The 14457-nt window shown below is 39.7% G+C and overlaps 1 protein-coding gene across 3 annotated transcripts in view; it reads right to left on the reverse strand.

Annotated features, from left to right (window-relative positions):
- ST7 (suppression of tumorigenicity 7) overlaps nucleotides 1-14457 on the reverse strand; it is a 144460-nt gene that overhangs the window by 19624 nt on the left and 110379 nt on the right. For all 3 annotated transcript variants that reach the window (XM_035334448.1, XM_035334468.1, XM_035334458.1), the window contains 2 exons: nucleotides 6482-6554; nucleotides 4772-4874 (listed from right to left, as the gene is read on the reverse strand). In XM_035334448.1, coding sequence (XP_035190339.1) covers nucleotides 4772-4874; nucleotides 6482-6554 — 176 coding nt within the window. The remainder of the gene's footprint in view (nucleotides 1-4771; nucleotides 4875-6481; nucleotides 6555-14457) is intronic.

The following is a 14457-nucleotide window of genomic DNA, read 5'->3' on the forward strand; positions in this document are numbered from 1 at the left end:
ACAGAACTGGCATTTCTTAAAGTATCATCAATATTTACACAGTCTGAATAAATTGCAGTGAAGTTCAGCAGGTACCCTCTTTAAATTAGTTCAGCCCCCGGCTTACATAGCCACCCCAGAAAACTGTGTGCAGGGCACACTTCTGGCTGAATTTTAACGATTAGATATATGGACCACCATCTGTCCCTCTGAGTTTACTAAACTTAAAAATGTTTGGCCTTATAAATTGCAGAAAAGATTTGGGGGAGGGAGGGGGGTGCTTTTCAGGATGAGTTTGAGAGGAGGAAGCCTTGCAAATCGATTCAGAAAGGGTGTTCCGCAATTGAGGAACATCTCAGACACAGCTGTGGTATTTTATCAGCATTAACTTGAGATAGTTACATTGCAAAGAAGCGGGGAAGCTCCAACAATAACATATAAATAATATTGATGAAGTCTTCCATGCATACGTACATATTTTTTCATATGCTCCATGACCTCTGTACTCTCCGTGACCGAGGATGTACTACTCTTACTCTCTTTTCCATACAAGACCCTCTGGAATACAGTGATACCCCAACCATGGCAATAAAAACTTTTTTGTTGTTGCTTAACTCTTAAAGTTTTGAGCAGCACGCTGCCAGTGTCAGCACATTTCCTGGGGACAAACACTCTACAGTGCCTGATTCTATACTAACACAAAGGTAGACCAGACCATAGAGTTTCATATAAGAAAGAGATGGCTTGAAAAAAAATCAGGCAAGTGGCCACAAACAAGCAACACAATCTGGTGTGATTCTTCTCTTAGTGGAACTCACAGCTCTTTGCTCTGTCCTCTTTCCTGCTGTACTGCTGACTTACATCTGCTACTGGCATGTTTTTCTTCTACTAAAAAGAAGCCTGAAAATATTCTGCCTGGTCACCTGCTTTCTCTTTACAAAGCCAATCTCTGCCAAGGTATAAAACTGCAGTTTGCTGTAGCTGAGTTGTCTCACCAACATAAACAAGACAAACTCTGTAGACAGAGATAATACCTTCTATCAAATATTTTTCTGGTACAGCTTAAAAAATTAAGTGGCTTTCAAGCACAGAAACCTTTTGATTACAGGTAAGATGTCTTCAGAATGAGAAATCATGATCGGTTGTACAGTGCTTCAATTTTCACTGCAGTCGAGAAAGAAATCATTGCTGACATACCTAAGCTGGCCTTACACTACAGCTGAGCTTCCAGAAACAGCACAGCCAGCTCACCTGCCCAGCTTTCTGAAGAGATTTGGGAAAAAGGAAGGAACTCTGTATTGCCTTTGTTCACCAAAACCTAGTTCTGGTACCTCCACACGTCACATCTTGTCTCCAGTGTAATTCAAAACCGATGACAATTTATCACCTGTAGCTGAGACTTAGTGGATCTCTGGGAGGAAAACTGTCATCAAAACATGCTAAAAAGAAGAAGAAGAAGAGCCCTGTGTCAAAAGAAGATTAACTGCTGGAAAGGTGGCTGCCTGAAGAAAGATTACCAGCCTTGCTAGGTCTCTGGAAGAGGCATTTTTGTGTGGACACAAAATAACTGTGGAGTCATCCGGGATCAATGGAATTGGGTGCACACCACAGAAACCAGCCAACATCCAAATGTTTGTTTTCACTATCAGTGCTCAAAGAATTCCCATATCTCCTAGAGAAGAATTCTGATTTTGGCCATTTGCTTACACTAAGCAAATTGAATTAACTAAAGACTTGCTGAACAGAATTCCAAAGCCAGATTGCTTACTAGCCTTTTCTGTTTCCCTCCTCCTTTATGCAGGATGATCAGCGTCTTTGCATTCAAAAATGCTCGCGATGGGTAAGAAATCTATTTACTTATTAGAAAACCTTTTCAGTGTAAGAGTAACTGCATTTTCATTTTCTTTTGCCTACATCTTCACATGACATGAACACAGAGAGAATGCCCAGAGCCATGCATACACGCTGGCTCCCAGGTGCTTTCGCAGGGTTTCTCACTTCTATGTAAAGATGAGAATCTGGGACTTTCACAATGTTTCCTCTTAAAGTGTTCCTACGTCTTCAAACTACACTTGAAATAAAGGAGGAAAATCTGACCTCTGCAATATCATTATGGAACACTGGACTGGAGTCTGGCCGTACATCTCCTAGAGAAAATCAGCAGCACTGTAGAAGTCTAATGGCTCTTTTACACCAACCTCTAACAGGTCAAAGGCAGGCCCAGTCTCCCTTTGTTTCCAAGTCTAGCTCAGCAACATCTCTCAGCAAATTATGTTCCCTGCTCTCTCCTCATCTCAGAATCTCATTAACAAAAATCTGTTCTTTCCCGCTAAATGTCTCCAAAATGCATTTGCAGTAATAACCTTTTTTATGTGATGAATTTTAATGATTACACTGAAAATGGAAAATCTCCTTTTGAGACAAACCGTAAATATATAGAACCATTTAATTTTTTTCCTCCTTAATAATGTAGCCTTTCAAAGGCTTAATAAAGCCTTTCAAGGCTTCTGCTGAGAACTTTGCAAATGCTTTCAGTAATATGTCAACTTCATAATTTATTTCTTCCTCAATCAGAACAGGAGACTCATTAGCGTTAAAATGCTAAAGCAGCTTTGAAGACATATTAGCATTGTGGCACTGTTCAATTTCTTGTGATTTCTCTTTAGCTGCTTGCTACAGCTTATCTCTGTTTCTAGAGACTTCCATCATAATTGAGCAGAAATTGAAGTGTAATACCCACACTCTGCATAAAATTATCATCACGGCTATGTTCTTGCTACCTTTATAGCCTTTAGCTAATAGCAAAGAGAATTTGAGTGCAAAATCAGCAGCGCTGTGTATTAGTCTGCATTAAAACTGGTTACGCTGTTTTAATGTCAAAATATGAACTAAAAAAAAACAACACAACAAAGTCTGCTCCCATTAGTACCTCATTATCCTGGTAATTCATACTTTTCACAAGGATTTTTAATTTCAGGATGACAGCCTGTGAAACTCAAACTGAAGGAATCAATTAACAATGTGAACTAGACTGAGGAACTTAAATGTGGACTGGACTTTTTTTAAATCAATAGTACCGAAAATAACATGAAATTTGCATTTCGCACATGGGGGATACTTGTTGGAAAGGGAATTTCAGCCTTTTATTGAACAGCCACCTCAGCAGGAGTTGGTGAGACAAGGGTCACAAGCAGTGAATAAAAGCAACGATCTGCAAGCAATGCAGCAGCTTGAAGGTCTGGAAGTGCAGAGATTACAGGGGCAACTGCCACAACGTACAATAAATTAGATTTTGCAATGGAAATCAAGCCAAAGAAAAGAAGGCTCTTAAGTACAAACAGAAAAAACGGGCTCCAGAAACTGCCAGACTTGAACTACAAACTTAGAAGAGGAAGATCCCCATTCAAAATCAAGTGATCCGGTAATGAGAATAGTAAATGGAGTACCACGTATTTATAGGATGGAAATAATGTGGATTTATTAGTACACAATCTGTTAAAAAAGATTTTGAAGGAAAGAATGATCAAAGGCATGACAGACTAAACTGACATCTTTGTTTGGCAAGTTATCTATTTTTTTAAAACAAGGATATAATGTTTTAATTGGGCTTCAGTAAGAATTTGAAAAGGTTTGTCCAGAACAAGACTGGAATAGAGAAGAAAACAAACAGCCAGGTAGAAGAGAGTATCAATGACTGTGTTTGTGCAAAAATTATTGGGGTGAGAGAAGATAAATAGTTCCACAGGATATCCAAGAGCAGTCTCAGAACCAAATTTGACTATTTTCATTTTATAGCTTGCCACAGAAGTAGAAGATCAACTAATAATACAAAGGGACTAATCTCACCTAAATCTTCTCTACAAATCAGGCTTTTAATTGAAAATATTTGCTCCTTCCATAGTCAATGTAGAAAGAAGCGCCTCAGAGGGAAAGTCTAGCTAATGAATAGTCTCCCTACATTTAAATACAGCAGCCTTCTGCTCTCCCCCAAAGGCTGCTTGCTTTCACTGGGCAACACTGGTCCAAAGGAGGTTTGCAGGGTGAGGTTCAGAGGCAGATCTCTATGGGCCAAAAAGCATCTGTCTTCTAATTTGCCTTTACAGTGAACTTACAGACTGCAGGTGAGAAAATAATAAATTAGCCTTCAGTAGCCATGGGCAAGATTCTTACTGCTGAGATACACATCTAGGGTGAGGATTAGGGAATTAAAACATAAATCCCTTTTCTACTGATCTTTGTAGTTCTCAGTGATTCTTCTTCTCTGAGCTGTGTGTTCTCAGAGCTTAATGACAGAGTGCTGCACAAGGATTGCTAATGCAACTTGTTTGAAGTATACCATGAACTCCAAATCTAAGTTTCTTTATATGGCATATCAAAACCATATTATTTTATGTAGTCATCAAACTACATAAGAAGAGAATATGCTACTTTAAACTAGAAGATACTTTATGGCTATATTGTGCAAAGAATAATCTGTCCCTATATATAGTTCTGTCCTGCAGCAAAATATTTGGTGGTATCTGCTACCACAATGCAGTATGCAATTGTTGGTCACACAGAGGACTCACTTTAGCTAAAATTTCAAGTTTCAAGGTCCAGAGTAGAAGACACTTTATGTGAAACACCAGAAGAAAAAAACTGTAGAGACTATCAGCCTCTTTGCCCTCCCATTGTTTGTTCCCCTTTCTATAACCTCACATAATAATCAAATACAAACAAAACAAAATGAAACAAATCAGGAGTTAGGACCTCAGCAGTTTTACAGTTACAACAATGCTTTCTCCATACTCACTTTTGGCACATGTGGATTAAATTCTACTGCTCTGTGAATAGCTTCTACTGCATTCATCTCTGCAGTACTCAGCCCTCGCCTTGAGGCAGCCTCTGGAGAAAATCTAGAAAAGCAAAGGAACAAACACATTAGGTCAGAAATGCCAGTAAGAAAAAGGCAGAAAAAGAATCTAGATCATGGGCCCATGTAACCAAACTGAGTCAATTTCCTATGCTCTCCAAACTTCCATAGTAAGTGGAAACTCTGAGTGATCTATTACGTGAAGGCCAATGAAAATCCCAGCAGAAGTGGAAAGCATGTTTGCATCTAGTCAAGGCAGAAAGTCAGTGCAGTCAGATCTTTCTCTGTCACTAATCTAAATTTGCTCTAGATACCTTTCTAAGGGGCATATTCAAAGCTGGAGTTGCAGAAAAAAATAAAAGTAAAAAAAAAAACAATGCCAAATAATTGTTGGAGGGTTTCTATTAAAAACAGGTTTGGGGAGGTTTGAGGGAGGTTCCCAACCCAATGCCCCTGGGCCAGGTTGGGATGGAAGCACGATGCAGCAGCAGTAGCGGGTGGTCTACTGGCCGCAGCACCATTGAGGGTAGCATGCCCAAACTGCGGGCAACTCATCTGCCCCAGTGAATGAAAAACCAGACCATGCAATCTCTTTCTCACCTCACACCCCACGGCTAACTCCAGAGCTGTACTTGGCAGGCAGACACCACAGGGAAAGCTGTGACAACCTTAGCCCTGCCCTCCCAAGCTGGAGTCGCTGTGTAGGGAGGAAAGATGTTGCAGTAGGTACTGGCGATCTACAGGATAAAAAGAATGAAAGAAAATTACTTAGATCTTGATGTGTACATACACTTTAAAAGCAAAAACTGTCAGGATGTCAGTCAAGAAAACGGCTTTCCACTCTACTTGCTTTCCAACTTTAGGGAGGCATTTGACCCTCAGGTGCACGGACACAACTCCTGCCTGGGATTTGTGTAAAGGCATCTGAGAGCAGAACTGGGATCTTTGGGCTCCATCTCACAAGGAGCTGAGCACCATTTTGGAGTGGGCTAGCGCCCTCAAGTCCACAGGCAATGAGTAGATGTGCTCAGCACCTTGGAAGGTTGAGACCCAAGAGATAGCCATAACAGGGATGAGCAGATATTTGTGTGTCGAAAAATATGAAAATTATCTACCTCTCAGAATCCCTGACATGGTAATGCTAAATCCACCTGCCACTATTTAAGCAGTCTTCTCACAGCAATTGTAAAATGACATTGTTACCAGTGTATCCACATGCATTTATTACCTTTTTGAGGTCAGGTTTATATAAAGTTGAAGAGGTTGAGCCACACAGCACCTTTCAGTTGAATCTTCTTTATACTACCTAGGAAGCCAAGGCTCCCCCAGACAGTATACATTACAGGATCTTTTAGTCACATCTTCATTATACTATCTAGGAAGCCAAAGCTCACCCAGATAGTATACACAAATCTGAAACAAGAATTGAATTTAGGCTATTTCTCTTTTCTTCTTCTGCAATATTTGAACTGCAGTGTTTGATCATGGCAATTTTTCTTCTTAGATATAAATTGATTTTGTGAATTTACTGCAGGACTGAATTCTCCTGCTAACCCAGCAGATCGTTAGGGTGTGGGCTCAGCAGATCACCTAAGAGAAATCTTGAGTTAAATCAGGAATTTTGTTGGAGAGAGGTTCTTATGCACTTACTTGTCAGAGACAGCTCTGGCTTTGAGCAATGCAGCTGTGTAACATATTGTTGCTGATTTTGGTAAGCTTATATCTGTTGAAAAGAAAGAAAAAAGTGAACATCTGAGCCCTTAAAAGTCTGCAGAAAGAAGTGTTTGATCGATACTTCATCAAAGTATGCATGGGATGCGCAAAATTATTAAGTGAAGAGAGTACATTCTGATCTTGGAGCTTGCACTCTCGTGTTACATGGGTTTTAAATTTCCACCCAAGTAAAATATACAGGCTTTAAAATCTGTGTTAATGACCACAGGAACTGCCATTTAATCATCAACTGGTTCATTAGAGAACCAATTCAAAGAGTGATATTACGGAGGTACAGTGAAAAAATTCATTACTTTGTACATAAAGGTAACCTGGAAAATGTCAATTTTTCCAGTTTATGAAACATTTAAGCAATAGCTGAGGGCTATCTTATTCCTTCCTCTTGTTTTCACTATGAAGCGGTTGTTTAATATGAATACAAGGCAGCTACACAAGTTAAGACAGATATTTAAGTAAAAATGGATTTGACATGCAAGCAAACAGCTATGAGATTCACTGCACTTAAAGATCAAGAGTACAATTAAGGTGTTTTGCCTCTTAAGGAAATCTTGATCCAAAATGTTCACCAGACAGCCTCGGGCCATTTTATGCTGTCCCAGATATGCAAAGCAGCCATACACCCGACTTAACCCATTAGTTCAACTTTATACCTGTTCTCTATCAGCAGATTGGCATCAAGCATCCAAAGGGTAGAGATAAATGCTGCTTAACAGACTTCACCTAGAGATTTGTTCCTGCTCTATAGCAAACTGACTTCCATACTAGGAATCTACCTAGCAGACATATTATCTAGTGACTGAAGTATTTCAGCATTCGAGTGTAAAGATTACAGTTAAATAAATAAAAACAAAACCCAAAACCTAAAGGCTGGATCCTGTACACAGCACACTGTCTACTACTGTAAGTAAATCCCAATGAAGTAGTAAGATAAAAAAGCATTATGGCTAGAAATAATATATAGCTTCCACTAGTGAGTATCAAAAATAAATAGTGTAGTAAATACAAGGCACTGGACTATGCCCACTGCAAGAGTGGAGAGTTAATAGCCTATTGTTCTCAGAAACTGTCCCTCAGTTTGTCACTGAGTGAGATGTAGTGAGCATGTCGGATACTCCCCTGCAATATATTCCAACTCGGCTTTCATTGGATCGTGTAACTGTAGCAACGAAAGTAATTAAAATCAACAGCATGCAGAACAGTCTAGGTGATGCATATCTTAATTACTACAGTAATAGAAGCTAGCTACAAACACACACTTGAGCACACCGTCAGTGACAGGAAGAGAAAATATTTACAAGCACCTCCAATAACCCTGCTTGTACCAGGTTCTCCTGGAGTTAAAAGCCATTTCCAGTAAACTAAAGTGGTGTTTTGCAGAGCATACTCGTTTCTGTCCTCTAGTCAAAGGCTTATTTTCAATCATACATGGATTGGAAGGTAGAGTATCTTTCTGAATGCAAAAGAAAAACAACAACAACAAAACAATGACCTGCAGTCATTTGTGGGGGTTTGATTTGGTCAGTAGACTACCGTATTTTCCCCTTTATCTGTACAGTGTTTTTCTGGGCCACCAAGTCATCTTCCTCTCACAGGAAATATTTTCCCTTCCGTCAGTTCAAATCTAGCAATGTTTGTTGAGGATTGGACATTTACAAATTTTGTATGAATGATTGCAGAACAAGAGGCAGATTTGCTGCTATTCAGAAATCCCTAGAAATATCCCCAGGCAAACTACCCTTATAAAAAAAAAGCAGCAAGAAGAGAATGCTTGTCCTACTTTGAGTAAGAGAGTAAGAGCACTCCTTCACTCTTCTGTTTGTTCAAGGAGCTGAAAACTAGGAGGAATCAAGAGAAGCATATGCAATGGGTGCAGCAGAAGAAAAACAGTTGTTATGAAGGCTGCCTGCTCTATTTCAACAAAGGAAGCAGGTATGCCAGCAAAACACAGAATGACAGGAAGAACATGGCAATTGTCATTAATACACAATCCTTGAGGTTAGGCAATGAGACTACTGCACACAACAAAAGCCACACCACGTGTGTCACGGCTAGTTTCCTCATCAGATCATTGATTCCTCAATGGCAAACGTTCAGTGGAAGTGACATGGACCAAGCTGTGAGCAGTACAATTCTGGGATAAGAGATTAAGATATTATACAGTAGGAACTGAGCTTGATGTGAGGTTAAATGTACTTAAACAAAACACTACATCACAAAACAAGGTCTTCTAGGAAGTAGGTGCTCCTAGGCTGGAAACAGGAAGGTCTGTGCATATAGATTTCACGATGATGCATTGTAAGGTGCTGGCATCTACACAGGAGGGAAATGTGAGGTGAAGTAAGGCTTAGGTACACCACCTGAGTCATTCCTGCAGAAACAATGGCATTATTCAAGAGAATGTTGTGTTCAAATCTCATCGCCCATGTTCAAGATCGACAAAAGTAAACAAAAAGACTGTGAATTGGTTTTGTAACAAGCCAAATGAAATATGGCCTGAGAGATGATACAACTATTTCCCATGCATACCCGCAGAGAACACCAGGAAAGGAGAAGAGCTGTTTAATTGAAGGACAATGTTGGCACAAGAATAAACAGTCCAACGTTAAATTTAGGCTGGGGATTAAAAGAAAGTTTTAAGACATGAAGTTTGGAGACAGATTTCCAGGTAAAATAACGGGGCAAGCAAAATAGCTAATTTTGTTTAATAGCTTGCTCAGCTCAGAGAAAGGGTAATCTGTAGTAAATACATCAGCAGGGAACCTGACTTACCCAGGAGGGCTCTTCCACTACTAGGCTCCTAATAAGCAAGCAGCAATTATTTGAGGATAATACCTACAGTCCCTTGGCAGGGGAAGAAATGCACACAAATGTTCGTGTTTATGTTGCTGTGGAGATAGTGATCACCCTCAGTAGGTCCATGCTGCTTCCCTCCTGCTTTTTGCTTGCTCCATACTAGGCTATATGAATTCAGTTTTTCTGTATCCTAGCCTGGTCACTATGATACTTTAAAACCTTCATATAATTTAGGCTTCATTTCCTCAACTGGACCTTCGTATTTTATATAACAATTATGGCTGGTTATAACTTGACTTTAGCAAGGGAATCAAGTCTAAACTTATTGTAGGAGATAAGTCCTCTGTCAGGAACCAAAGTGAAAGTTTTCATAGATGAGTGTGTCCAGCTCGCTGAGCCATCTGGCAAAATATCTTCACATATACTGTTTCCCACCCTCCTCTGATTACTTGTGGAGTTCCCACAATGTGCTAAAATATGCAACTGCTATTCTGTTCTCAAAACTGTCAGGATATTTTTGCTTAGTAAGAACTGACATGACAGTCTAAAAAAGGCTCTCCCTTCTTTATTGCTTGTATCTTTAAACAGAATACAAAATAGTTGAAATTTAATTAACAATCATTTTCTTTGGAGTAGCCCCAGAGAGCTATTGGGAGGGCTGGGAAAGCAAATTCTTACCGGTTACTTGTGTTGCAAGTGATTGCATTTGAGAATGAATTAATGGAAGATGCTATGGATAGGGATTTGCAACCAGAATATCACTAATTCTGTGATTCGTGGTACCCAGAATATGCCATACATCATCTAAATAGCTCATGGGATTTCTTATTCTCATAAAATAGCAACTAAACCAAGAAATGATGAATCTGCATGTAGACTGGTGCAACATCCCCTATCCGAGTCATCAGAAAGCCCTACATGTGAAAACATGGGCATGCTGCAGTTCCTTTAGTTATTAATAAATGGGAAATCTAATCGAATTTACTCCCTTTTTTGACCCAAAAGGACTTGTTATTTCCAAGTCAGCAGTGCAGATTCCTACAGGTTTAACTTTAGATAGGTGACTAGTCTTATCAGCATTAAAAGCATCAAAAATACTCGCTGAAATAAGCTGTAGATCTGGGGCCACAATTTGTACAGTAAGATCTTTTCAGTCAAACTGCTAGCTCTTCTGCATACAGCATTGAAGAGACTACATTTAAGGTACCAGGTTAACTCACGTATTTCTAAACATGCAACCTTTAAGTATGCCAACAAACTGGAAAATGTTATGTGAAGACATAAAAAAAAAATGGACTACAGGACACGCATTGTGCTATGGTTTGGTCTGATTTTCTCTCCCTCAGCCCGTGTATTGACTGCAGTGTTTAAGGCACAGGCCAACACTTGCCTTGTCAGCACAGAACTCCCCCAGTTCTCTGCACCTGCAGGCTCGATTATCAACTCTTGCACAGGTGGAAGGAGGAACAGCTTACGGGAAAGACTGAAAGTTGTCTAATACATAAATACGTGCTGGCTGGATCAGTGATGACAGAAGAGAGATGCAGTCATCATCATCAGATACAAACATTATGGAAGAAAGAGAATTAAGCTGATACAAATGGGTAACGCGAGAGTAACGGGATGGAATTCAATAATGGAAAATATGAACTGAACATCGGGGGAAAAACACTTTGTCAGAAAGATCTACTGTCCTGTGGTATCACCTCCCACAAGAACAGTCATTGCTTGAGCCCTTTTTCCACAGGACATGGTAGAAAATATGTTGGAGGGAGCCAAACTATGAACACAATGACCTAACGCTTTCTTTGTGCTTGCAACACAAAGCAGTCCTGATTTTCTGTAGTTTTGACATTTCTTCCTCACTGGTGGAAGACCCCCCAGTCAAACACACACACTGTGCATGGTAAGGCCTGGGTTTTGGTCCCCTGGTAGGATGGGAGAAACGTTTCAGCACAAACAAAGTGTGTTTTATTTTACTATAAGCACAGCTAGTGCGTAAACTGTTCGGATATGGGCATATTTTGAGCGTTACTGCTGGTTGTAAACATGTCATTGCTGAGATGAACGTCGCAGTGACCAGACAGGTTTCAACCCCTTGGATCTGACTGAGTTCAATCCTAAATGCATCTGAAGGGGAAGGAACCTTTTCTCCCATAGACAATTGGAAAGAGCAAGATCAGTACAATTAGTTTATACAATTAGACTTTTTGTGTTGTTGCACAAGCTGGAGAAACAAACAAAACAAAACAAAACACAGAATCATATGAAAAAAAAAGAGACCAGATGGTATGAACGGACACAGAATTGAGGCAAATATACACAAAAGCCCCAGAGACCATAGCTGAAGACTCCATGTGAGTAGTTGATCAATCTACAACTACCTATGAAAGGAATACCTTGAAGTCAGATTAGAGGTTAGGAGGAAATTCTTCACTCTGAGGGTGGTGAGGCACAGGAACAGGTTGCCTAGAGAGGTTGTGGATGCGCCATCCCTGGAGGTGTTCAAGGCCAGGCTGGATGGGGCCATGGGCAACCTGATCTAGTGGGTGGCATCCCTGCCTATGGCAGGGTGGTTGGAACTGATGATCTTTGAGGTCCCTTCCAACCCAAGCCATTCTATGATATGATTCTAAGTTCAATGTAAGTAGAATCTACATATTTTATACGTTGTAAGGACAAGAAGTTGGACAGAGGGAGACTGAAGAACAGAGTAACTCTGAATGGGATGCATTTTAGAAAATTCTCTACATTAACTGTTGAATATGATGAATTCCCATCCACCATGCACATTCCAAGATAAAGATGATTGTTTCTAATTTTTTTTCTTTTTTAAAAAAAAAGGTTTGCATTTTGATTTGACACTAATTTAGAGTAAGATTCTTTGAAATAGCAGTTACCAAGTAAAAGTGTAACAGCCTAGAGCAGAATGAGACCTTTTGCATAAAAAAAACAACAAACAAACAAACAAAAACAAAAACAAAACAAAAAAAAACACTTATTTCTATGTATCATATGGTCTAAATTCTCAAGTTAACTCTGAATTCAGGCCTGTCTACATGGTAGCATGGTCCTTCTTCTTTGCAAGGGGTAAGTGAAAGGAGAATCTGTATAAAGTGTTCCTCCTGCAAACCAGAAAGTTTACAGTCTCACTATAAAGTAAGACAGTAACATTAATTACAAAAAAAAAAAAAAAAGAAAAGAAACCAAGGAGATCTTCAGGGAGGGATCATTGCATCACTACAACTAAATAAACAGGCCTCCAACCTTTTTTAATTTGACCTTAAGAAAGGTCTGAGTTTTCACATAGTACCCAGGTTACCAGAGAATAACAGACAAAGGGACTGGCTGCCCAGGGAAGTTAATAAATCATTTGCTCCAAGCATCACAACAAGCAGACCTACTCCACTGAAAAACAATTTAAAAAGTAAGGAAATAGGAGCAGATAAACTTTATCTGTTATGAATACCAGAAGCTTATTCCATTAAGAACAGTCTCTTCAGCAGCCATAACTATTTCTGCTGTAAATAACATGGATACATGTCAGATTGGAGCCAAAACTCCTTTTAGAATTCAACAGTATTTAGGTCATCTGCACTCTATTGACAGGCACTGAACTCTGAAACCATAATGATGTAGCTCAGCAACAGTGCATGACTTCCCACTAATGAGGCCCTTTTTCCATGAATAATGAGTATAGACATCAGCTCTGTTGCCAGGTACATAATATAAACACTATTTAACACACAGCTTTTAGTAAAGCAGTGTGTCTGCTTGCAGAGGCTGAGGTTCTGCACAATGCAATCCAACTTTTTAGCCCAGGGTGGGGGCAGGCTGCTCAAGGAAATAATTTGTTCATATGTTATCAAAATACAATAAATCAGGTTTGGTCTCAGTCAAAAAAAGGCAGTGGAGTGGAACCAACAGAAACTGCAGATAGGAAAGTATAAATGAGTTCATTGTTTTATAATCCAATAAATCTTACAACACATGAAGCTGATGAGTTCTAAAATGAGCTGAGACTCCCTGAGATGAGCCTTCTGAGACTCATGAGCTGTAAGAGTCATGCTGGTTAAGCCTGTGCTTGTGGAGTCCTTGTGCATACCTAGCACATACACAACACCTTTCTTTATTTATGGCAAAAAAATTAGTTGAAAATGCATAGGCTCAAACAGATGAAGTAAAAAGAGTTTCATTTTGAAAAGCCACATCTGTTATACTTCTGACCTCAGTTTTGATTATATCAGATGCTTTTGAGAAAACAAAATGCACCCTCAAGTTTTAGCATCTTCAAGGTGCCTCCATAGTATTGTTTAAACCTAGAGATCAGTGCTTCAGTATGCAACAGCAGAGTTGGCACAGGAGTTTAATCTGAGATTTGGGAGGGCTTGATTTAATTCCCTGTTCTGCCACAGGTCTGCTCTTTCCCAGAGTTATTAGTAGGTAACTACATTAAAGACAAGGATGTGCTGAAGTCCCATGGTGCCTGAAGCCACAGTGAGAAGCTTCTGTCTCCATGGGCTTTTACACTTTTCTGCTTTTTGGTGCCCAGGCAAAGAGAACAAAGCTGAACAAATACAAGACAGAAGCCACAGAGAAAAGTGTAGATGGAAAAGACAGGAATGGTAAGTGGTAAGACAGGAGCTGTAAAGTGGGTGAGGAGATGTATTATGACCATCACTGCCCTGAAAACCAGGCTGGGACAGCTAGTTAGGTGAGGCAGAAAAATGGATTTGGGAGTGATTGTTACTGGCTGTAACAGGGGCCTCTGGTAGGAACTGGGAGCAAAAGAAAGCTGAAATTGACTGTGCAAAACAGAAGTAGAAGGAAGTTCAGTAGACAAATGGGACAGAAGATCAACTAGGGATAGGCTGCAAAGGACATGAAGTCTATTCAAAGAATCAAAGAGAAAGTGGCCAAAGCTCTGTGTTTACGGGTTCCAGTGCCCATACTGGTAGCCATGTATGCAACAGCCCCTCTAATGGCCTCCATTCACCTCTTTAAAAACTTTTGAAGTTACAAGCTTTAAAATCTCTGCTTAAGTAACAGTAGATAAGCTGTAAGATCTAGTAATTAAGAACATTTTAAAGGCAACAAGA

The sequence above is a fragment of the Oxyura jamaicensis genome, chromosome 1, assembly GCF_011077185.1.
Source record: "Oxyura jamaicensis isolate SHBP4307 breed ruddy duck chromosome 1, BPBGC_Ojam_1.0, whole genome shotgun sequence".
Classification (NCBI taxonomy): domain Eukaryota; kingdom Metazoa; phylum Chordata; class Aves; order Anseriformes; family Anatidae; genus Oxyura; species Oxyura jamaicensis.